The sequence below is a fragment of the Poecilia latipinna genome, unplaced genomic scaffold (assembly GCF_001443285.1).
Source record: "Poecilia latipinna isolate Pla-1442-1.1 unplaced genomic scaffold, P_latipinna-1.0 Scaffold244, whole genome shotgun sequence".
Classification (NCBI taxonomy): domain Eukaryota; kingdom Metazoa; phylum Chordata; class Actinopteri; order Cyprinodontiformes; family Poeciliidae; genus Poecilia; species Poecilia latipinna.
In genome coordinates, this window is record NW_015112860.1 from 328,776 (window position 1) to 351,649 (window position 22,874).

At 39.6% G+C, this 22,874-nt stretch overlaps 2 protein-coding genes across 5 annotated transcripts in view; one reads left to right on the forward strand and one right to left on the reverse strand.

Annotated features, from left to right (window-relative positions):
- Positions 1 to 1,701: 1,701 nt before the first annotated feature.
- fbxo16 (F-box protein 16) lies at positions 1,702 to 6,258 on the reverse strand. The gene is made up of 9 exons (XM_015032524.1): positions 6,088 to 6,258; positions 5,484 to 5,579; positions 4,745 to 4,780; positions 4,460 to 4,666; positions 4,221 to 4,385; positions 3,888 to 4,147; positions 3,706 to 3,817; positions 3,042 to 3,294; positions 1,702 to 2,050 (listed from the first exon to the last, which is right to left on the reverse strand). Exons 1-9 carry the CDS (start codon positions 6,088 to 6,090, stop codon positions 2,028 to 2,030), a joined length of 1,155 nt encoding a protein of 384 aa, XP_014888010.1. The 5' UTR covers positions 6,091 to 6,258; the 3' UTR covers positions 1,702 to 2,027.
- Positions 6,259 to 7,389: 1,131 nt separating this feature from the next.
- The window catches only part of fzd3a (frizzled class receptor 3a), a 33,556-nt gene continuing 18,071 nt past the window's right edge, over positions 7,390 to 22,874 (forward strand). The window contains exons 1-3 of one of the 4 annotated variants that reach the window (XM_015032555.1): positions 7,390 to 7,546; positions 8,538 to 8,618; positions 8,840 to 9,056. In XM_015032555.1, the coding sequence (XP_014888041.1) occupies positions 8,856 to 9,056 (201 nt within the window). In that variant the 5' untranslated portion in view covers positions 7,390 to 7,546; positions 8,538 to 8,618; positions 8,840 to 8,855. Of the gene's footprint in view, positions 7,547 to 7,638; positions 7,835 to 8,537; positions 9,057 to 22,874 lie in introns of those variants that run through there. The other 3 variants (XM_015032559.1, XM_015032558.1, XM_015032556.1) reach the window with 3 other exon arrangements.

The following is a 22,874-nucleotide window of genomic DNA, read 5'->3' on the forward strand; positions in this document are numbered from 1 at the left end:
GAAAAAATTGGGTAGAGATGGTAAAATACCTCTACAGCGCCCCCTAGGAGCATTAAAATAGTCAGCTACAACCCACGCTTTGACCAGTGCTTCTGAAATTTGATACACTTGTGTAACTCCTCAAGACCTACACAGAAAAAATTCTTGCAGCCAATTAATGTGTAACACAGTTTTTCAATTTAAGATGTTGCTACTGGAATAAAAGATGCATTTATACACATCTTTACCATGTGGGCCAATATTTTGCTGGTAATCGTTCTTTTAACAGAAAGACCAAAAATATTTAATTCTAAATAAATTATAATTAGTAAAAAAAGGAGATATTTTTGACCCTGTTGTTGGAAATTTTAAATGACAAAAAAAAAACAACTCACTTGTTCTCTGAAGTGCCCAGTTTTTTTGTTGTTTTGCTTTTTACATTTAATTTTAAATGTGACCTTTGACATTGCGCTACTCCTTTCTGATAAATCAAACTATGGAGGGGAAGTGAAACAGTTCCGCCGGCACTGAGCAGATCCTCCGGCTGCCTCACCTGGTTGTGTCTGCGTGTGTGTGCGTGTGTGTGTGTGTGTGTGTTTGGGTGCTTACCTTACTTCTCTCAAACTAGGTTGGACAATCTGTGACTGTTAAACTGTGGTTCTTTTTTTACTATAAACTCTGAAGACCAATGAAAGATGGAGAGAGAGAGAGAGAGAGAGAATATGTATTAATGGACATCAATGTGTAGGGTAGCCGTTTAAAACTTTTGTTGTCTTTTTATTTTACCACAACGTAAATCTGGAGCTCACGATGGAAATGCCAGAGGGCCATCTTGATGCCATGCATTGCCTTAAATAAGCTGACAAAGGTTATGGTGAAGCATGGAAAAACCTGTTTCAATTGTGCCGAATCCATAAAGCCATACTTAACCTTCCTGGGGTCTTAGAACGACGCCGAGCAAATATCACAGGCAGGACAGTGGATGGGTTATCCCGTCAGATTGTCAGTTTCCAAAACCACACAAAAAAAAAAAAAACGTACAGGCGCAGGCGGGTTCAGTGCGGACCACGCGCAGGGGCCTAACTGACCCCCCTCTCCTAAGACTGCAGGAGGATTAAAATGAGCCGCAGCCACTCCTGTCCCTACATTAACGCTTCAGACTAACATCTCTTTAACATCTTGTTGTATTTCGACATGCATCCAATCATGGGTGCGAGCCATATTTTTGATGCAATGAGATTGCAGTATCATATAAGTCTCATTTCTGACTGAAGAGACCCGCCAACGTCTTCTGTCAGGGACCTTCTTCGGCCCCAGCTGCTTGCTGAATGAAAGACTTTGTTTTAATTATTAATCTTTTTGTTTTTGTCTTCAACTGACAGTTATTGTTCAATATTGTTCAGATTTCTGCTCACTGTTTATGGAAGTTGCTTCAGCTGTGTTCTTGCATACTGGATGGGAGTTTTGAATTGGATAATAAAGGTGGTACATTTCTTAAAGGCTTTTTGTTCTTATTCACAACATTGCAAATTTTTATATCATTAAAACTCCTGTAATAAAAAATGGTGAAAGGAGCAAATTACTAGCAGCAATAAATACATTATTTAAAGTTTATACTTATTTCTGTTTACTATACCCTCTTGTGGCCAGGACAAGTATTACAATTAATCACCAAGTGAACAATTTGGATGGACAAAATAATGAAGAATGGAGAAAGAGACATGTTTTGCAGACGTTTTAATTGTAATTCCATTTGGCCCATAAAACACTTTCTATGTCACATAGACATTTGAAAAAATAAGTTTAAATGTCTCAAATGTCTTCAAATAATAAACTCAAGCCAAATGCTTGCGAGGTTCAGGTAAGACTTACAAAAGACATTTTTCCAGAAACTCTCAACTTGATCCCAAAAATACATTGATTCCTTGCAAAAAAATAATGCAAAAGGTTTGAAGGACATAATCAAGATCAATTTTAGATTAAGTTCTCCTGAAACTCTGCTCAGTGCTGATAACATTGTCCTGCTGGGGGCAGTGTTGAGCTGCACCTCAAAAGTTGAACAACCGTATACCTGCAAGCAAAGACAATCAAGTTTTGTCATGAAGATTTTTTTTATACATATCAAAACTTGACGCATCAATTAAGCTCATTCTACTGCTGTCTTAATATCCTACTAACAACTTTCTTTCAGAAAGTTTTGCCTGTCGTTGCATCTGATCTGAGTCAAATAGTAAACTCATCTATTTTATCAGGTGTTTTTGTCCAGGATCTAAAAACAGCAGCTATCAAAACACTGATAACAAAAACAGATTGGTTAGATCATTGATTGGTTTAGATTTTTTTAGGTTCTGTTTTGTTTTTTCTTTCAAAATGATGGAAATTTAATTTCAGTATTTAATCGAACAAAACACATTTCTGTCATCTAAAAGCTTATAAAGTTGGACAACTTAGAAAATTAGTAAAAAAGAAAAAAAAAAGATTACGTTCAAAAGAAATAATAATGGACTGAATAGTGAACTGTGGGGAATGCCAGGCTCAACAGTAAATGAGTTTAAATACAAAGCACTTTACCAAGGGTAAAAGGCTTGAACTTCTATTCAGATTAGATACATTTTTGTACATTTTTTAAAGTCACCATCTTATGTCCCTCGAGTGAGAGCAGAATTAGCTTGAGAAAATTGGTTAGCTTTTTCTCCAAATCATTCAGAATACCGTATGGATTTTTTTTTCTCCCAGAGTATCAAGAGGTGGGAGTTTAACTTTTAGAGAAACACGTCAGGTGTGTATGCATTAACATGCTAGTGCACCACTAAATGATATGCCATGAGTGATTTACCATTGTGGTTAGCTAAAAATGTAATATTCTCTAAACTATAGGAGATAACAATTTGAAACCGGTGAAAACTCAACAAGGTTCTAACATTTCTAATCGGGTCACAAGCAGCTTGCAGGTGTTTTCTTGCAGAATTACTCATATTCAGTCTCTTTCCTGTGGACGTTTCTCTTACTATACAGTTACATCAGATTCTGCCTAAAGAATCAGAACAAGTGAGACTGCTTACTGGGAGTGCTCCGCTGAGAGCGCTGGGCTGCCTTGAGGGCCTCCAAACTTAACTGGGGCACCGCCGTCCTCACTGGCCCGGGTCGGACCCCGGCGTTCCACCGGGTCATGCTGAGCAGGTTCATGGCTGTCGCAATGGTGATAGGGTGGTCCTGAACAGGAGATGCCCATAAAGGGCGGGTTTGGATCCGAGGGTCTGTGGGGAGACGATTAGCAGGAGCAGGTGGAGAGGAGTCCTGGGCTCTGAGGAACATCTGACAGAAAAGAGGTACAAACGCAGAAGGCTGTTGTTGATACACGTTCACAAGAAGTCCCATTTACAGTCATCCCCATGATGACACATGGTGGTGGCTGCATCATGCTATGGGCATGTTTTTCTTGGTTGACGAAACACAACAAATCCCCTGAAAAATCCATTTTGTTTTAGGTGGTAACATGATGAGATGCCTGAATATATATTCTAGGTATTTTAATATGTGCTACCCGTTTCATCCACCATAATCAGCAAAAAGCCTTCTCTCTCTCTCAACATTAACATGATTAAGTTTTAAAGTGCTACTTCATAATGTATGATGCCTCCTGGTAACACAGTTGCATTGCTCATCCCTCTCTAAAATTCAGACAAGAAGGTAAACTGTCACCGAAAGCTAATGGTGAAGAATTACCAGAGACTTAGCTTTGCGTAGTTTGTATGTGGCCTCAGACGGTGTTTTTCTCTTTCCGTCACCGTTCTGGGATGCACCGCTGCGGCATGTGGAGGTTTTGCTTCTCATTTGCCTGGGCATAGATTTAAGTATTTTAGTCTAAGAGTTCAAAAAACAAAAAGGTGTGTTTCCAACATCCTCACTCTCTAAAGGTCTGCTCCACGAGATCCAGGTTGTCCAGGTAGTTGAAGCGTATTGTATCCTTTGGGTGTCTGTCTGAGTCTCTCCATGGTGGCAGGGCTTTAACCTTCTTTTCTGTTTTTAACCCTGACCTGGAGCTGGATTCAGGAGGCTGGATGGTGGTAACTGGATGCTCCTTGTTGTTCTTAGCCAGTTTTGGTGGTTCCTTACGTCCACCGCTGATGACTGAAGGATTTTCAAGCTCCGGTGGCATTGACGGTGTCTGGAAACACAACACAGACTTTTAATTCTGTTGCTCCATTGGACCTTTTTCACATGTAAGAAAGTCCACTGACCTCCAGCAGTCTGCGTTGCAGATCCTGAACAGTCTTTATGTAGTGTCTCTTCCAGACGCCCTGCTCAAAAGCCGAGGGGGAGAAGGTGATGCACCAGCCGAACCGCAGACACTTGGCCATCCACAGTTGGTCCAGCTCCACAATGTTCTTCCAGTGCCAGCTCACCTGTCACACACGGAGGGTAAACGTCTTACTCACCCTGATCCTGGACCTCCTGGATCTGCTCCAGCGATGTGTACCTGAGCACATCGGCAGAGGCTGCGGGGGTCCAGGAAGGAGAACAAGTAGAGGCAGAGGGCTCTGGGCAGCAGGCAGGTGAAGTCTGCAGCCTGCAGGGGGAGCCGTCTGCTCACAGTGAGGCTCAGGAACCTCAGCTGCTCCACCGAACAACGGAGCACGAAGTCCTGCAGCACAGTCTTCCTCTGGCTGTCAGACCAGCTGCCAAACTACAGAAGGACATAACTCAGTTCACCAGAAGTATCAGTTTTACATGAACTCAGAATAAGTTATCCTCTTAAACTGACCCATTTTGCCAGAAGCTGTCTCCTCTCATCAAACAGCTGGGAATAAGAGGTCATATTTAGTTAAATAACATGAAACATTTGAAGTTTTTGGCAGTTTGATAAGCTTTCTAAAACTAAATACTTTTTATTTTAAAGGGGTAGTATTATGTAAAATCAACTTTTTTTTTTTTAGATTTACATCATGTCATATTGTTATCCCCTCCTCAAAAACATTCTGTTTTCTTTTATCTCCCGTGGTAACCACGGGAATGGTTGCTACTCCCGTTACCTCCAGGCTCAGCTCCTCCTCAGAGCTTCAGTTTCCCAGCCTCCGCCTCACTGAGGAGCCCTTCCCTGCAACTCCCCCACTCAGCTCCTTCAGACTAGCCAGCAGCAATTAGCAAACACCTGGTGGAATTGATAATCTGCTGAGCTCATTAAGGAGCTACTTCTCAGAGCAACGCTAGTAAAAAATGTTGTTAAAGGTTTCATATAGGAGCCATGTTGTGGTGACTTCCTGAAGGCGGAGTTTCAGAAAGAACAGGAGTTTTTAAAGAGACAGAGGCCCAATTTCAAGGCATTGAATTACTAATTCAAATTTGTTTTGAGACATATTTGTTATAACATTTCTTATAACACCTGAAGGTAAGATATTTTTGATTGTTATATAAAATGGTCCTGTGTGCCTGGAACACACATAATTCTGCCCCTTTAATAGAATAGCAGAAAGCAGTGTTAATGAAAATGAGCTGATGTTGACCTTGCTGTTGATCAGCGGATGGTTCAGTGGGGTCCATGCACTCCGCTTGGTTTGCATTTTGGCACGGCTAGACGAAGGCCGTGATTCAAGTGGCATCTGGAAATCAAAAAGGTGAGCCTCTAAACCGATTTTTCTGCCTTATTAATCTATTTTTTAAATTTATGTTGTTAAAAGACCCAATGACGACCCGGTAGTTCATGAATCCACAAGATTGTCTTTAAAAAAAAAGTCCCTGTATTTTAAAGACTTTATGACGTCATGCACTCTAAACAAGGTACCCGAAGCCTTTGAAAGAGAACTAGGCCCACAGCATCACAGATCCTTCCCCGTGAATGACAGTAGGGAAGAGGTTCATGTTTATTAATAGAATCAACAATATACTCTAATGTGTTTCAAATCAAACACCAATGTTCACCTGTAGCCAAATCCCCTTCTCCCCCGAGGTAAACAAAGAGTAGTCACTAATACATGAACATTTATTTTGAAAGAACTGGTGTCCTATTCATTTGACAGTCCACAACAATATCCTATTTACACATACTACATAAAGCGAGTTTTCTGACTTCATGCTTATTCTTGTATTTAAAAACTGTTTAAACCTTACCATTAACAAATAAAAAAAAAATTAAAAAATAATCCAGCTCCGGAACGCACTTTATGCACCCGCGCACTTAACTCCTCGTCTTCTTCTCTTCTTCCCATGTCCCTCTGCACAGTTGACTTGTTTCCATAGTAACGGCGTGTGAACACATATTGCATGAATTGGCTGCTATACACCAGGGGGAGTGCTGCAATGCAAAACGGAAAACCGCTGTGGAGTGTGTTTCTAATAATGGCAAGGATAGTACAAAAGCTCAGAAAATACAAACCTAAAGACCTTTACCCTCTATAAATCTGTCTACTTGACACTGTTGCGCATGAGCAATTTGAAACTACAATATAACACGTAACTTAGAAAACTTTAGAATATAAAACTTTACTTAGGTATTAGATCATGTGCTGCAACAAAGGGACCCAGATAAATAGTTAATATTCAGAGGCAGAGAGCATTGAGTGTTCTCAGACGGGCGGTAACACACAGCTGCTGAGGAGGGGGATGATATCAAGTTGCACATGTTCACGCAGCACAAGACCGGAAGTAGCACATAGAAACGTTCGGAAAAATAAAACAAGAACGTTTGAACTCGAAGTGTTTGATTATAAAGTGCGGTTAAAAAAAAGACAAAGAAGAGGACTAAACAGCCTCTTTAAAGCGATGAACCGTAAATGTGAGTAAAAGTTACTGGGATGTCTGCCAGGCCAAATAAAGTGTATTTTCGTTGTTTTAGTATAAAACGTGAATTCTGTCTAAAGAAGTGAACAAATGCCATTAAAGTTTTTAGAAGTTCTTACCGAAACGGGTTGTAAAGTAAATTTCTTCAAAGCCAAACATCTAAAAGCAAAATACCAATAGTGACACCTGCTGGGCACAGCGTGTTACAACTTTTAGTTACTAATCTGAGTTTGGATACAAGATATTAGTGTGGGGAAGAAAAGAATATGCAAAAATTCTCACAAAAAATACGTATGTCATGATTTGTAAAAAAATAAAATAAAATTAAAAAAAAGTAAACGAACAAAAAAACATCATGGTCGCAAAGATTTTGGGGAAATTAGTCTATGGACTCACGACACAACAGTGGAACTTTATTGAAAGTTAGACAATGTGACGGTGGTAATTAGCGGTGGCACAAAATCCTAAAGGGAAACTTAAAACCATCAGTATATAATATAATATAATATAATATAATATAATATAATATAATATAATATAATATAATATTTTGTTGACATTAAGAGTCTTCTATTAAATCGATAGGGTTCGGACCGGAAGCCATCTTGAAAGTTTCGGGGGCTTAACGGTGGGAGGAACGTGGGGGTGAAGGAGGAGAGGAAAAGGAGAAGAAGAGGTGAGGGAGGCTGGAGGAAGAGGAGGAGGAGGAGGAGGTTAGCTCATTGTTACGGAGAGGGTGAGCTGCTGAGACCACCGCTACTGCACGTGAATTTCCCTGGAGAACATTTCGGTAAAGTTTTGTCCATTTAATTCCTCCATTTTTTCTTTCTTTGTAAATATCGGGGCGGAGTGTTTCTCCGGAGCAACCACCTCCGAGTTGCCGCCCCAGCGGCTCGTTGCGGTAAATGATAACACCGGTGAGCGGAGCTGGCTGTCTCTGCTCCGGTTACTATCAGCCCTGAGGACGGACCAGCCGTCATCTATTGTTTGCTCTGCGTTACTTCTCTTTGCTTGAATCCGGGTTTTGGTGACACTCTTGCGGTTAGAGGAAAGTAGCCGCGTCGAGCCTCCTGGTCAGGTTAGTTTAGCTAATTTAATATGTGGAGAGGATAAATGAATCTGTAGATAGAGGAGCAGCTCTCGCTAATAAACAGGTAGGCTAAACGCGGAATTAACTAAATAATTTTCACTCTTTTATATTCAGGTTTAAATAAAACAAATTTTCTGAGAATTTGAAAAGGAATTCTTCATTACAAGTTTATTATTTATGTTTTTATACGTGTCAGGAGAAAGTCTGTTCAGGCTGTATATGGGTGTGTGCTGACATGTTAATAAGGCAGGCTAGTTGTAATATTTTTAAAAATATGACGAAATAAAAGACAAATGACAGAATTATGTCTGAAAGGACTTAAATACCACATAAAATTTAAAGTTATCAAGCATGAAGTTGGATGTATTGAATATTATTGTGATTAAAATACCACATAGTATTTTTATGCAATATTAAAGGTTTAAATTACCATTTTTTGTTTATATTGATGTTTAAGTTGTATGTTTTTTAATGACTCAATATTTGTTATTTTTAATGCTAAGTTCAGATATCAAAGTGAACCTTTTTTTTAATCAACAATGGAGCCACTTGAACATCATTAACAAAAACAACTATATTTCATTTTAAAAATGTCCCCTGAATTGCTGTTTTTTAAAAAACACACTGCTTTGTTTCGTGAGCTTTGCTACAATGACTTATTCTATCTCTGTTGTGATTTTTCTACATGCAGATCATTGACTGGTTTCCATCTCTGGCTGTTGCTGGTACTTCCTTTTGAAGGCACGTTGGTCAGAAGCTCAGCCTCTCTCAGGTGATGGACCTTTAGACAATGATGATGGATGCAGCCAGCTTTGATCATGAACTCGTTGGATGGTCCCTTCCAGCTTGGACCATTTCTCTGTAATCTCAGAAGAGACTCTCAGGCGATTTTCAAACGTTTTTTTTTATTTTTATTCCTGACCTGGTGGATGACCCTTACGGTAACAGAGAGTAACCTCTCATCCTAAGCAGCCATCTCCTGGGTGTCTCCAGGTGTGGGGACCCAGTGATGGATCTCCTGTGGGTGCTCTCCGTGTCGATGCTCGCCGCCTGCGTGGCCATCCCCATGGATGCTGTGGCGGGCAGCCACAGTCTGTTCACCTGCGAGCCCATCACCCTGCGCATGTGTCAGGGGCTGCCGTATAACTCCACTTTCATGCCCAACATCATGAACCACTACGACCAGCAGACGGCCGCTCTCGCCATGGAGGTACGGTACATGATACGACATGTGAAAAAGCTTTCAGTCAACACAGCTTCATAATTTACTGGAAAATACGTCTCTGTTTTCAGTTTAGCTTGACGTTTGAACTCTAAACACATGTAATATATGTCTGTGTTCAAAAAGCTGAGATGGGACAAAAAGGGTAGGATAAAAAAAAACTCGTTTACAAAGAAAGCATTTTCATTTATTAGGGAAATGTAAAACATCGCCTTTTCACAAGCCCTGCTCAGAATAAGCCTCGTAAAAAGATATTGATATCTTTTTTTTATACTCATAAAAAAACCATGAAATTCTTGGTATTTCTTTAGGAATTTTGTGAAGGCAAAACAATTTTAAAAATTGCCCTAAAAATATTAATCAAATGTTCTAGGTCATATTTTTTATTACTTTTCTAGTAATATCTGCTTTCAGTACAGGACTCTCTGACTGTTTCAGCGAGGTCAGTGATCTACGTTGTAGGCGTCACAGAATAGAGAAACACCTCAAAAATAGCATTATTATTGTAGAGTATTATTAAATTATTCTAAAGCTGTTTGAAGAAAATATAAGATTTAACATTTGTCTTAATGGTGCCTTTTAGATGAGCTTCTTTACGCTTTTAAGACACATTAATAGAAATTCTGTGACTAATGTTCACATGTATTTAGCTATATTTCTTTTTTATCTTATCAAAAATAAACCTAGCTAAGCCAATTAATTTAATAGTTAATGGTTACCAAAAATACAGTAGCAAACTGTAAATGTTTCTGTGTAATTTTTGAACAGAAATGCTCAGTATATAGCTTTAACTAGGCATTAGTATGAATTAGCAGATTCTTAAATGATTTGGCTAGAAGTTTGTTCATCTGTTCTGAATTTGACTAGCGGATCAAGTCGCACATAATTTTAGATTCTCTTTTATTCACTATTTTTTTTTAATCATGGAAACCATCAGAAAATTCTTCTTAAAATTTGATTCTAACCTTGAATTTGTAGGTCGAACCTCAAAGAAAACCAGGAATTGGCGCAGTTCTTAAAGATAAACACATACATTTGCTGTGTATAACTGATGGCTAATTAACTCTTTTAACATTATGCAATTACTATAAGTAGAGTACATAACACATCAGATTTTTCTTTCCTGTCTCTCTCTCTCTCTCTGTCAGACCTTCTGTAAAGCATGTTTCTGTTTTTGTTTTTGTGAAACCGATCTCAGACCTTCGTAGAAACGTTCTGAACCTCTGCCCATTCATATCCACATTTACGCAGGTTAGATTAGGAGTGTATAATCAAACTACTGCTGGTTATGTAAAGCCTTCATTGTGTCCGCTCTGTCTGCTGGGTGGGTCTGAGGACAACACTAATTTGGTACTGAGGATGTTCAGACAAACATTCTTTCAAAGATGCCTTTTTTTATTTTACATTTTTTTCTCCTGTGCTTTGTGACCTGAACGCCACAGACGTTCTGCTGTGTTGCTGTGCTGCACATTTAGGATGTTTACAGATGTGTGGAGGGATTTCCCAGTCCAGCACCTGGTCACCAAATCTATTTTATATAACAGGCTTTAGAAAAATGACTCAACCACACATACACATACACACACGGAGGGGGAAAAAAACCCGAAACCTATTTTGGTTCTGGTTCAATAACGGATCAAAGTTCACATTTCTGTGTTTAGAAGTCTTTATTCTTTTAAAAACATTCATTTAAAACAAATGGATCGATCTATGGTGCATAGATGCCCTCTTGACCAAACACACTCCTCCTGTGTGTGGATATACTGGCCGTCTATATTTCACAAACATTGTTCCAGTTTGCTGATCCCCTCCATCATCTCTGGCCACCGGCCCCACCCTGCTGCCATGGCGATGATGTGGCGACACTCTGCCATCCATCTGTTGGCGTCGCCATGCTCAGCAGCGACTGTTGGAGAGATGGAGATGTGGCTGCCGGCAGAAGCAGCTTGCCGCTAAGAAGCCGGGGTTATGTAACCTCTAAACACGGCCTGCCCAGCTGTGTGAATGTGCAGCTACATGTGATGGATCACAGCTGCTCTCCTGAGCCGGCTCACACACCATCCTGTGTCTTACTGCTCACGATACATCACCACAGTCATCTTATGAGCTACAATTCATTTAGTTAAAACACAGACAATGTGCAGTATACATTAACCATCAGAGGAAACTGTACCTGGTTGCAGCTCTGGTGCTAATTTCCAACCCCAATCTTAGCTAGTAACTTTAAAAAATAAAAGAAGAAATGCATTAAAACAGCCGAATGGTATCCAATAAACATAGTATAAGATATACAATCAAATGGGATGCAAACAAAACCATATGCAGTCACTAGCTGCACTGCTATTAACCATAAAATTGCACAAATTACAAAAATGAAGAAAAAACTCAGATGTTTTTTTCCGGCCGTGTCAAAATGGATAGATTTCATAAAACTAATGGAAACACTTTTTCCATTCTCCATTTTCCAATTTTTCCTGATCACATGTCTCAGGAGTCATGTGATCGACATCCAGATGTTACTACTGGTGGAAACGTCGAAGAAGATGACGGGAAGTGGTAGGAGGTTTGCTTTTGTTTTTGGACAATGTGCAACTGGCTCCATCAGAGCAGTCACAGCATCGCACAATTCATAAAAAGTTGTCATTCCAATGTGTTGAATCCATAGTTCTTCTGTAAAATCTCCGACCACAATTTTTCCAAAATGCAGCATACGTAGCCGCTCTCAGGTATGAGGTGCTTGTTGCTCCAACACCTGCTGGTCGAGTCAGCCCTCTTTGATGGAAGAGAGAAAGCGGACAGCAGCTGATTTTCAGACCTTTGGAAAGGTGGACAATAATCAGCGCATAAGATTGGTTCCTCATATAAGTATCGACCAAAATTAAGACAATCTGGGTCGATTTATTGGTGCATCCCTACTGACTAACCTGAAAAATACTGTGTAGATTTATTGCGATGAAGGCCTCGCTGGAGCTGCTGAGGGTTTAGATGTTGTTCTTCAACAGAAAGAGGTCGTTTTGGTTCCAACAGTGTTCACTTTGATTGGTCACAGATTCACAATTAGGTCTCTCTTAGTGCCCAGAAGTGTTTGTCAGTTTAGGATTTCACACAGGAAGCCGGTAGTTTCCAGATGGCGGAGACTGCTCTTCTGTTCGGCTCTTGTCTTCCCGATAACTCGGCCCGGGATCCAGTCCTTGGGAGAATTGAAAGCCTCTAAGATGTTGAGAGCAGCCAAAAAGAGCGCTGATGGTTGATTCTTAAAGAGGAATTAGGCCTGCTTAACAGCCATGATAATAATGATGAATGCCTCACACCGTGGAGAAGCTGGGAGTTGGACTGGAACCAACGCCTGCCGTTTCTGCGCTCTTTCTTCTAAGCTCCTGCAGTGGTGTCTCTTCATGCCTTCTTTTCAAAAGATTTCGCCTGGTGTTAGTTTTATGGGAAAGTAGGACAGTTTATCATCATGGCATTAGTTATAAATCCCCATATCTATATTAGTCTTTTTGTTAGAAGCTGGGTCAGTAAAAATGTAAACTCCTGAATGACTCAAACCATGAAAATGCTAAGTTACTGTACTTTATATTCTGCTTTTTATCCTCTTCCAGTCTTTCATCAATGACCGCTGAATGACCTCGCAGCTCAAATGGGACATGGGCCTCGAGGGTTTGGAATCTTTTTTTTTTTTTTTTTTACCACAGTGATATTGTGCCGCACTTGCATAAGTAAGAGCGTGGCAGATTTTAGTGGCATTACTAAATGGGTTAAAATCCTCTCATTTAGACATGGATGCTCTCTGTGGCTCCCAAACGGACTCATGGAGGGAACTCAGTTAAGCTGATAGACTTTGATGCCTTCTGTAGTGATCTACAGTTTTTGTCTGAGGTAAATTATTAACCCATCATTTCTGGCTTTATGAATCTGACAATTTGTGCTTCGGCGGAGACAGATGCTGTTGTGGCTGAGCGTTGTTCCTGGCCTGTGTTTTTGAAAATCCACAAATACAAACTGTTAAAGGGGCAGTATTTTGCAGAATCAACTTTTTTAATCTTTACATTATGTTATAATGTTATTCCCTCATCAAAATCATACCTGGAGTGTTGCCTAGATTCCTTCATTAATGTCTGAGAAATCCTTTAGTCTCCCATGGGAACCATTGCAAAATGCCTGGCTGGACCTAGCTCTGCCTTCGAGGACAAAACTCCTTATGAGAGCTGCAGTTTCTGAGCTTCCGCCTGGCAGGGCATCCTTCCTCTGTGACTCCCCCACACAGTTCCTTCAGACTAGCCAGCAGCAATTGGCAAACACCTAGTGGAACTGAGCATCTGCTAAATTCGTTATAGGAGCTACTTCTCAGTGAAACGCTGGTAAAAACGTTGTGTTAATGTGATTTCCTGAAGGCAGAGTTTCAGAAAGAGCAGGAGCTTCTTAAAGGGACATAGGCACAGTTTCAAGGAATTAAATCACAAAGTCAAATTTCTCTTGCATCATATTTTATATATTTCTATAACAACTGATGGTAATGTAGTTACTTGATTGTGCTATAAAATGGCACTGTATGCCTGGAAAATACCTACAACTGCCCCTTTAAAGGGAACATTTTCTCATCTCATCTTTGAAGTTCATTTTTTCAACTTGACCATAGCATGTAGAAGAGAAGCTGAGCTTTCCCCCTGAAGGTCAGGGTTGTGTGACGGTCACAGCAAGAGTAATAACAGGAATTGCTCAGAGGTCTGGTTAAGACCAGATGGACAAAGCGAGGGTCAGGACCAACTGAAAATGCTAATCATGTTAGATTGCTAACCGGGTGTAAGCCAACAAATCACCGCAATGACAGCTACGTAAAAATAGTCGCCATGGCGAGATGGCGGCCTGGATGCAAAGCACCCCTTCAATCTCACCTCAAGTCAAACCCATTTTGACGTTTATTCCGTGTTGCCCGTAAACAGAAACCACCGACACAAAGCCTAATGGCCCGTCTGGGTTTAATCTCCCCGGTCCCTTTGCCTTTCAGCCTGTTCTCTCAGTTTGGCAGCCCGTCCAGATAAACCGCGTCAGGTTTCAGCTGCTGTGTGGACTAACCCAGAAACTCCACCCTGTCGGTGTGAATGAGTTTGTAAAGGTGTGTGTGTGTGTGTGTGTGTGTGATACCTCCAGTTCAATACAGAACAACTCTCTGCGTGTTTCACCAGAGAGTACTTGACGTATCGCGCTCTTTGTGCCGTAGTGAAGATGTATCCGATACACACAACACGGCCTGATAAATCCTAGCCAGCGTGACCTGCACTATAAAAGAGCCTCTTGTTTTATTTAATGTCCGACACCGTGTTTATTGGCAGTGCCGTGAATGCGGAGCACATCGAGAAAGCGAGGCACTGCTCCACAACAACCCTTCTCTCTCTCTCTGTGTGCGTGTGTGTAAATGGATATTACCCACTGTCAAACACAAACACTTTCTTAGTGGCGAATGACACGGCTGCTTGGTCGACCCATCACTCCTCTCTCCCTTCCTCTGCACCTCTTTTGTCCTCCCCCACCTCCCCCGTTGGCAGGACTTTACCGTTGCCCAGGAAACCGTCCCGATTGTGCTGTTAACAAAGGAAGCAGCGGCTTTTTTTTTTTTTTTTGGGCCTCCCGGGAGGTGGTCCCCTCCGCCCTGCACCCTGACCTCCTCAAACCCTCCTCTTCTCCATCGATGCATCACCCATCGCCATGGCACCAAGCTCTGAAATTTGGAGCTCTGGAATGGCGGTAGAGGAGAACTGGAATGCCAGGGGGGGCTGTATGAAGGGAAGGGGTAAAAGAGGTGACCGGGAGGTATTTATAAAAAGAACAAATCATCACAGACCGGGCGGCCATGTTGGGATCTTTTGTCGGCGGTTCACAGAACCTCAGCAACCGACTTGAGTCTCCATTAAAACCCAATCACTGTTTTGTTTTGAAGGCATATCCAGCTGCCAATGGCTGCTTTTCATTTCATTAGACTATTAATAATGAAAATCACAGTAATGGGATTCAGGACAGACTGCATATATCAGCACAGCGTGGGGTGAAACGGAGGTCAGGGATGTTTCTCTTCACGTCTTGAAGATCAGAGGGTTTCACCGCCCGGCGTTATGAAGAGCTCTGCAGTAGAGGAGGGAGAAATTATGCTAATTCTCTCTGCACTGTGTGGCAATTTAACCACAGCACTAATTTTCACAGCTACGCTGATGACACAGCTTTATGTCGCTATGTCTTTCCTGATGACCAGTGACTGATTAAATGTATTTTAGATGTTAAATCAATCTGAGAAAATATTTCTTTTTTAGCTCAATTAGGACTGAATTAAATATTTATTAATTGGCAGTGACGTTCAGAGAGAAACGAATAGTGAAACTCTAAGCTAAGGTTTTTATTTTGACTGTAGAACTGAGTCTTTGTGCCGCTATTGTACTTTTAATTTTATTTTAAATTGTTATAAAATAACTTCTTTTAGTAATTTATTTCAATTTAAGTGCTGAAATTATATTTTTTATCACTTGTTTATATTAAGCAGAAATTTATACTAGTTTTGTTTTTAATTGTTTCAGGACTTTATAATCTCTGAGTTTAGTTTTTCTTTAGTCTACTTGTAGTTTCCTCTGTAACGTTAACATAATCGTTAACACCTTTATATCGTGCTTTATGTTTAAGTCTGATTAGTTTTTTGTGTTTTTGTTGGTTTCTGTTAGTAGCTGACCTTTTGTTGCCTCTTCGTGTAAAAGGCGCTCTAGAAGTTCAATTCAGAAATACATTTGATCAAAAGGAAAATTAAATGTTGTAACTCATTTAAATAAAGATTTATTATAGATGGTGATGGCAGAAATGTTTCTAGTTATTAATAATCTATCACCTTTTTGTACCAGTGCTTTTTTTTTGGGGGGGAGCAATGCTTAAATGCTTGATATTCTTTAAATATCACTAAATTTGGTGAACAATAGTCCTTTGGTGTTGCACATATAGATACTGTAAAATAAATAGTTAAAAGACTCTTATATGGTTGGTTCTGGATTGAACATGGCTTTCATGTTCATTGTAATAATTTTTTTTATTAGTTTGACTATATTTAAAAAAAGAATACATTTTTGAGCAGAATGTTTTTCCCTCTTGCTGTTCTGCTCTCTGTGGGACAAGCTGTTCTTTTAGCTACATAAACATGAAGTAAATAACTTCTCAACTCTGGTTTTAAAATTGTGTTACCTTTAAGAGTGATGGGTTTCAAAGTTTACACATGGTAACTTTTATTTTTGCAATTAAAACTATTTCAAAACAACTGAATTAATTGTGAAAGTAGAAGTCAATAAATTAGCATGTAGCCTTTTGACAGAAATGTGTTTTACATCCTCAGCTCCCTGTTTTGAGGCTGATGCTGAAGAAAAAATCTCCACAATAAACTTTTAGCCATTTACCGAAGCACAGGTCTCCAGTTTGACCAGTCAATCAATAAGAGGGAGTATTAATTATCTGTAATTGGAGATATTGGTTGTGTGACCAACCATACGACTAAGCTATCATTACTACGGTTGGCTCTTCTCTCACTGCTTCATACTGGATAAAGGCTTGTTGTAGATACTGAAGAAGAGCTGGAAGATAAAAGGGTTGAGGTATAAAAATAGTCTGAATAGGACAAGAGTTGAATGCGAGTCCTGATCTGTGGTGAATCATCCCAGTAGCCTACATATTTACTCAACCGTTTCTCCTAGCGCTTCTCTGTGCGGCACAGCGGAGTACAGTACGTTGTTCTGTAGCCTGCAGGAAGCCAAACGAAGGATAGGAATGAAGATGTGAGCTCTAGTAACTGCAGTAGATCAAATTGAGCGGTCTGTTTTTGCATCACCGATGAGTACTAGATGTTCAGAGACTAATCTACACGCTTTTGGTTGTTTGAAATGACATTCAGGATTTCTCAGCACTTATTCCTACAAAGAGCAGCAGACTGTAGTTTCCTTTATGTTTTATAAGATATAAACTTTATTCAGAAAGGGACAATGTACAGGTTTAAAAGCCTTCAGAATTGAACCATTTAATACACCAAATCAAATCACATTTATATAGTACATTTCAGCAGCAAAGCATTTCAAAGTGTTTTACATCATTAAACACAAAAACACAGTCATGCAACATTGAATCAACAATCAAAAACATTGAATTGGTATGAAGTTATATCAAAAACATGCAAAGCCTGACGTAGTTGTTCAAGTTTTCTTATGCAAAGTGAAAGGCAGAAGAAAACATGAAGATGAACATAGTGGTACATCTTTAAAACAGCCAGTAGAAATGGTGAGTAACTTTTTTCCTTGACTTTTTTTTTCTGATTTTAAGATAATAATTGGTGGAAGAAGTTCTGTTTTTTGTTTTATTTCATTAACTTTAGCTTATGAAAAATGGATTTCCCGATTTAACCACTTTTAGTTAATGACTTCTGTTTAACAGTAGGCTAAAATTCTACTTGTCACGTTATGCTACTTTAGTTTCTGTTTCAACTCAAAATTGCCAATAAAAATCATCACAAAGTAAGTTCAAAGTCTAGTTTGGGCCTGACTGATGGTGCTGTACTATTTGTAGTATAAATAAAGCAATTTGTGATGACGTGGTCTGATGGGTGCATCTGAACGTTACCCACTTGTTTCTGCTTCATGGAGGATTCTGGGTCATGACCTGCTCTGACTGTGTGCGTTTCTGTCCCATGATACTCGATGAAGCGTGACGACTTCAGTTGCTCAGAGATTACACAATTGACTGCTCGATTAATCTTGGCAATGACATGTAAGAAAATGATTGTACTAACATTTAGCTTGGGGTTAACGTCAGCTTGAGAGAGCAGATTGTTTTGACTGTAGTGTGAAACTTTAGTCTTTCATCAGTCTCTGCCCTCTTTCAGAAGCACAAGTGTGTGAATCTTTTTTCACAATAAGCCATTAGATATGAATGGCTGAAAAACATTCTGCCAATGATGTAGACAAATGCCAAGGATGAATGTAGCAACAGTTTGTTCAGAAGCAATGTTGCTTCTTATCACTTTATTTGTTGTTGGATTCTGAATTGCAGATGTTGTTTTATTATCAGCTGATGTACAATTTTAATGAAGGATTTAAGAGAATAAAACAGTATCATCTGGGTTTTATTTATTTAGTATTTTTAACCATATTTATAGAAGGGTAACCTCCCAAAAGAACCAACAAGTAGCCTTAGAAGATAGTTGAGGAAAAACTTAACATGTTCCCATGAATATGAATGAATGAATTTTAAATCAAAAATTTGATTCCACAGTTTATTGTAAATTACTTTTTGACTCATCGTGTCAAAAGTATTCACACAGGGCAGGATCGTTACTTTTGCTGGATAGTGAACCACCCTGCTTATCAAGGACATTTAAATATGTCAGTTTGCTGGGATGGATCATTTTCTCTTAAACTTCTCAATCCTTATGGATGCTAAATCTGAATTGAACAGTACCCACCTTTCCATTACAAATGTGCGCAAAACATCATGTCAGTGTTCTTCTTTGGTGTTCTAATGAGCCATCATTTGATCCAGGTGCGTTAAACCAGAGAGAGACCTAAAACATGCAGGATGCCAGCTCTCGAGGGCCGACTTTGGGCACCACTAGGATTTCTCCACAACTTGCTAAGGGACATTTGAAAAAAGTATTGGCAAGAGAACGGTTCAAACATCTCGTTAGACGTGAAACATGCTGAGGATGAGTGGAGGGAAGTCAGATCTGGGCACTTAGAGAAATCAGAGCGAATATTTAACTAGATTAATACCCATCCGTCCTAACAAGCCATTTGCTGCCCGTCCTGTCCATCCCCATCCCCCTCTTCTCTGGGCCTGTCTGTCATTCAGGCCTTCTGTCTTTACATTATGGGGGAGGGGACATACTGTGCGTCTGTGATTTGACTGGGGTGTGGTTCGAAGTCTTGATGCAACACAAACACATGTAGGTGTATGCAAATGAATCCATGGAAAGCCAGTGAGGCTTTCTGCACTCACACTGCTTCTTGGCACAATTTCTCAGTGTGTGAGAGCATCACTGCACTGCTCGGTGGGTGTGTTAGCCTGTGAATAATATACTTCCGTTGGTAGTTCTCCTTGTGAGCAAGTGTGTGCATGTTGTCAGTGTGTGTCAGTCAGCCACAGCGTGGTCCTCCCTGGAACACAAAGGGGCTTGTCTGCAGCAGCGCAGGGAGCCCTGTGGAGGTTCGAGTAGGGGAGAACGGGGGAGGGGGACAAGTGACATTATTGGGGTGCAAAGGGGGGATTATCAAGAAAGAGGCCATACTTGTTTTTATGAACTCATCTCCAGAAATTGTCACTCGTCCTGCTCCACTGATCCCTTTGTTTGGATTTCCTCAAAAGCCGCCTTATAATCCGGTGCGCCTTATGTATGGACCAATATTGAGCCACAACAGGTCTAGCATCTACGGTAAGCAGCCGCCGACTTCATTTTCATCCGTAGAAGAAGAAGCGCGCGGTGCATGCTGGGATAGTTGTCAGAACGCTGGTTTGTTAATAAAGTTTGACTGACCTATCTACCTACCGACCGTCTAGAATCAGGTCGTCTGCAGGTCATTTAGCACCACTTTCTCCACGAACATGCTGTGTGCAAACCGAGAAGGGTGACCATAGTCCGCCCACGCCCCAGCCCAGTTGAGGAAGGCTGTCCCCGACCAGAGTTGGACTGTTTTGTTGACATTCCGTTTAGTGGAGCTCCATCTAGTGGATGCATAACGTAACTCCAGCCTCTACTGTAATGTCTATTTTATGTGCCTTATAATGCGGTGCACCTTATATATGAAAAAAGTTTTAAAATAGGCCATTCATTGAAGGTGCGCCTTATAATCCAGTGCGCCTTATAGTGTGGAAAATACGGTAGGTTGCTTAAATTTTTTCTATTAGTTTTAGATACTGAAATGTCTCTCCCCATCAGCAACAGTCAAAAGCAATTACACTTAAACCAATCCAGACTTCTCAAAAATACTATGTAGTTGCATTTTATTCAAGCTGCAGTTAGGATTGCTACCTTTCAGAAATCAAAATAAGGGACGCCCAACAAAATGGTACTCCAATCAGAGTAGCATACCTTTAACACGTTTATACTCAAGTAGATTTATTTAAGCTTTAATGAAGTGGGTGTAAAATGTATTTGGTAAAAATCTACTGAAGAACTGAGTAATTGATCGTAACACCTGATTTAATATTCAAAATGTGTCCTCAGACAACCCAAAACATAAAAGTTATGATAACATTCTGGTATTAAAAATAGTATTACCAAAATATTTATACAAATAAGGAGTTAAGTTTGGAGGCTGGTTCTAGACCAAATGTACCATGAGGGCCAGTGTAGTCGGTGTTTTTTTGTGGGGAGCACTTAAAAAATACTGAAACAAAAAACAGAGCAATATATTTCATCATTTAATATTCTGAGCCAAAGAGCCACTTGTGTCTCCAGATTCAGGTTGAAGATCCTGATCTAGCTGATGCAAAAGGAAAATGTGATCCTATCTCAATACAGCAGCTAAAAGTGCAGAATTCTAATTTTTTATTACTGGTAATTGTGAAAGTAAAATTGTGAAGGTTAAAAATATCTACCACTCAATATCAAAAAAAGACATTTATTTAGTATAATTTCTTCAGTTCCCCTGTTGGCCCCCGTCTAGAACCGCCCCTGGGCTGCAGGTCTGTGTCTGGTGTATTCTTGGTTAGCATGTTTTTTCTCCATTGATCGGAAGTCAAGTTATCCAAACTGGTAAACCACATTAATAAAATAATAGTTAAACAATACATTAAATGAACGCTGAACAATTATTCACAAAATGTATCAACATTTCTAAATAAAACATACAGAAACAAACCGTTTTAAAGTAGGAAATATTTAGGTTTGTACTGTTAATCTATTAGTATGATTTGTTCTTTAAATNCTTTTGTGCTACGAACAAAAGCAGCGGGTTTTTTTTTTTTTTTTGGGCCTCCCGGGAGGTGGTCCCCTCCGCCCTGCACCCTGACCTCCTCAAACCCTCCTCTTCTCCATCGATGCATCACCCATCGCCATGGCACCAAGCTCTGAAATTTGGAGCTCTGGAATGGCGGTAGAGGAGAACTGGAATGCCAGGGGGGGCTGTATGAAGGGAAGGGGTAAAAGAGGTGACCGGGAGGTATTTATAAAAAGAACAAATCATCACAGACCGGGCGGCCATGTTGGGATCTTTTGTCGGCGGTTCACAGAACCTCAGCAACCGACTTGAGTCTCCATTAAAACCCAATCACTGTTTTGTTTTGAAGGCATATCCAGCTGCCAATGGCTGCTTTTCATTTCATTAGACTATTAATAATGAAAATCACAGTAATGGGATTCAGGACAGACTGCATATATCAGCACAGCGTGGGGTGAAACGGAGGTCAGGGATGTTTCTCTTCACGTCTTGAAGATCAGAGGGTTTCACCGCCCGGCGTTATGAAGAGCTCTGCAGTAGAGGAGGGAGAAATTATGCTAATTCTCTCTGCACTGTGTGGCAATTTAACCACAGCACTAATTTTCACAGCTACGCTGATGACACAGCTTTATGTCGCTATGTCTTTCCTGATGACCAGTGACTGATTAAATGTATTTTAGATGTTAAATCAATCTGAGAAAATATTTCTTTTTTAGCTCAATTAGGACTGAATTAAATATTTATTAATTGGCAGTGACGTTCAGAGAGAAACGAATAGTGAAACTCTAAGCTAAGGTTTTTATTTTGACTGTAGAACTGAGTCTTTGTGCCGCTATTGTACTTTTAATTTTATTTTAAATTGTTATAAAATAACTTCTTTTAGTAATTTATTTCAATTTAAGTGCTGAAATTATATTTTTTATCACTTGTTTATATTAAGCAGAAATTTATACTAGTTTTGTTTTTAATTGTTTCAGGACTTTATAATCTCTGAGTTTAGTTTTTCTTTAGTCTACTTGTAGTTTCCTCTGTAACGTTAACATAATCGTTAACACCTTTATATCGTGCTTTATGTTTAAGTCTGATTAGTTTTTTGTGTTTTTGTTGGTTTCTGTTAGTAGCTGACCTTTTGTTGCCTCTTCGTGTAAAAGGCGCTCTAGAAGTTCAATTCAGAAATACATTTGATCAAAAGGAAAATTAAATGTTGTAACTCATTTAAATAAAGATTTATTATAGATGGTGATGGCAGAAATGTTTCTAGTTATTAATAATCTATCACCTTTTTGTACCAGTGCTTTTTTTTTGGGGGGGAGCAATGCTTAAATGCTTGATATTCTTTAAATATCACTAAATTTGGTGAACAATAGTCCTTTGGTGTTGCACATATAGATACTGTAAAATAAATAGTTAAAAGACTCTTATATGGTTGGTTCTGGATTGAACATGGCTTTCATGTTCATTGTAATAATTTTTTTTATTAGTTTGACTATATTTAAAAAAAGAATACATTTTTGAGCAGAATGTTTTTCCCTCTTGCTGTTCTGCTCTCTGTGGGACAAGCTGTTCTTTTAGCTACATAAACATGAAGTAAATAACTTCTCAACTCTGGTTTTAAAATTGTGTTACCTTTAAGAGTGATGGGTTTCAAAGTTTACACATGGTAACTTTTATTTTTGCAATTAAAACTATTTCAAAACAACTGAATTAATTGTGAAAGTAGAAGTCAATAAATTAGCATGTAGCCTTTTGACAGAAATGTGTTTTACATCCTCAGCTCCCTGTTTTGAGGCTGATGCTGAAGAAAAAATCTCCACAATAAACTTTTAGCCATTTACCGAAGCACAGGTCTCCAGTTTGA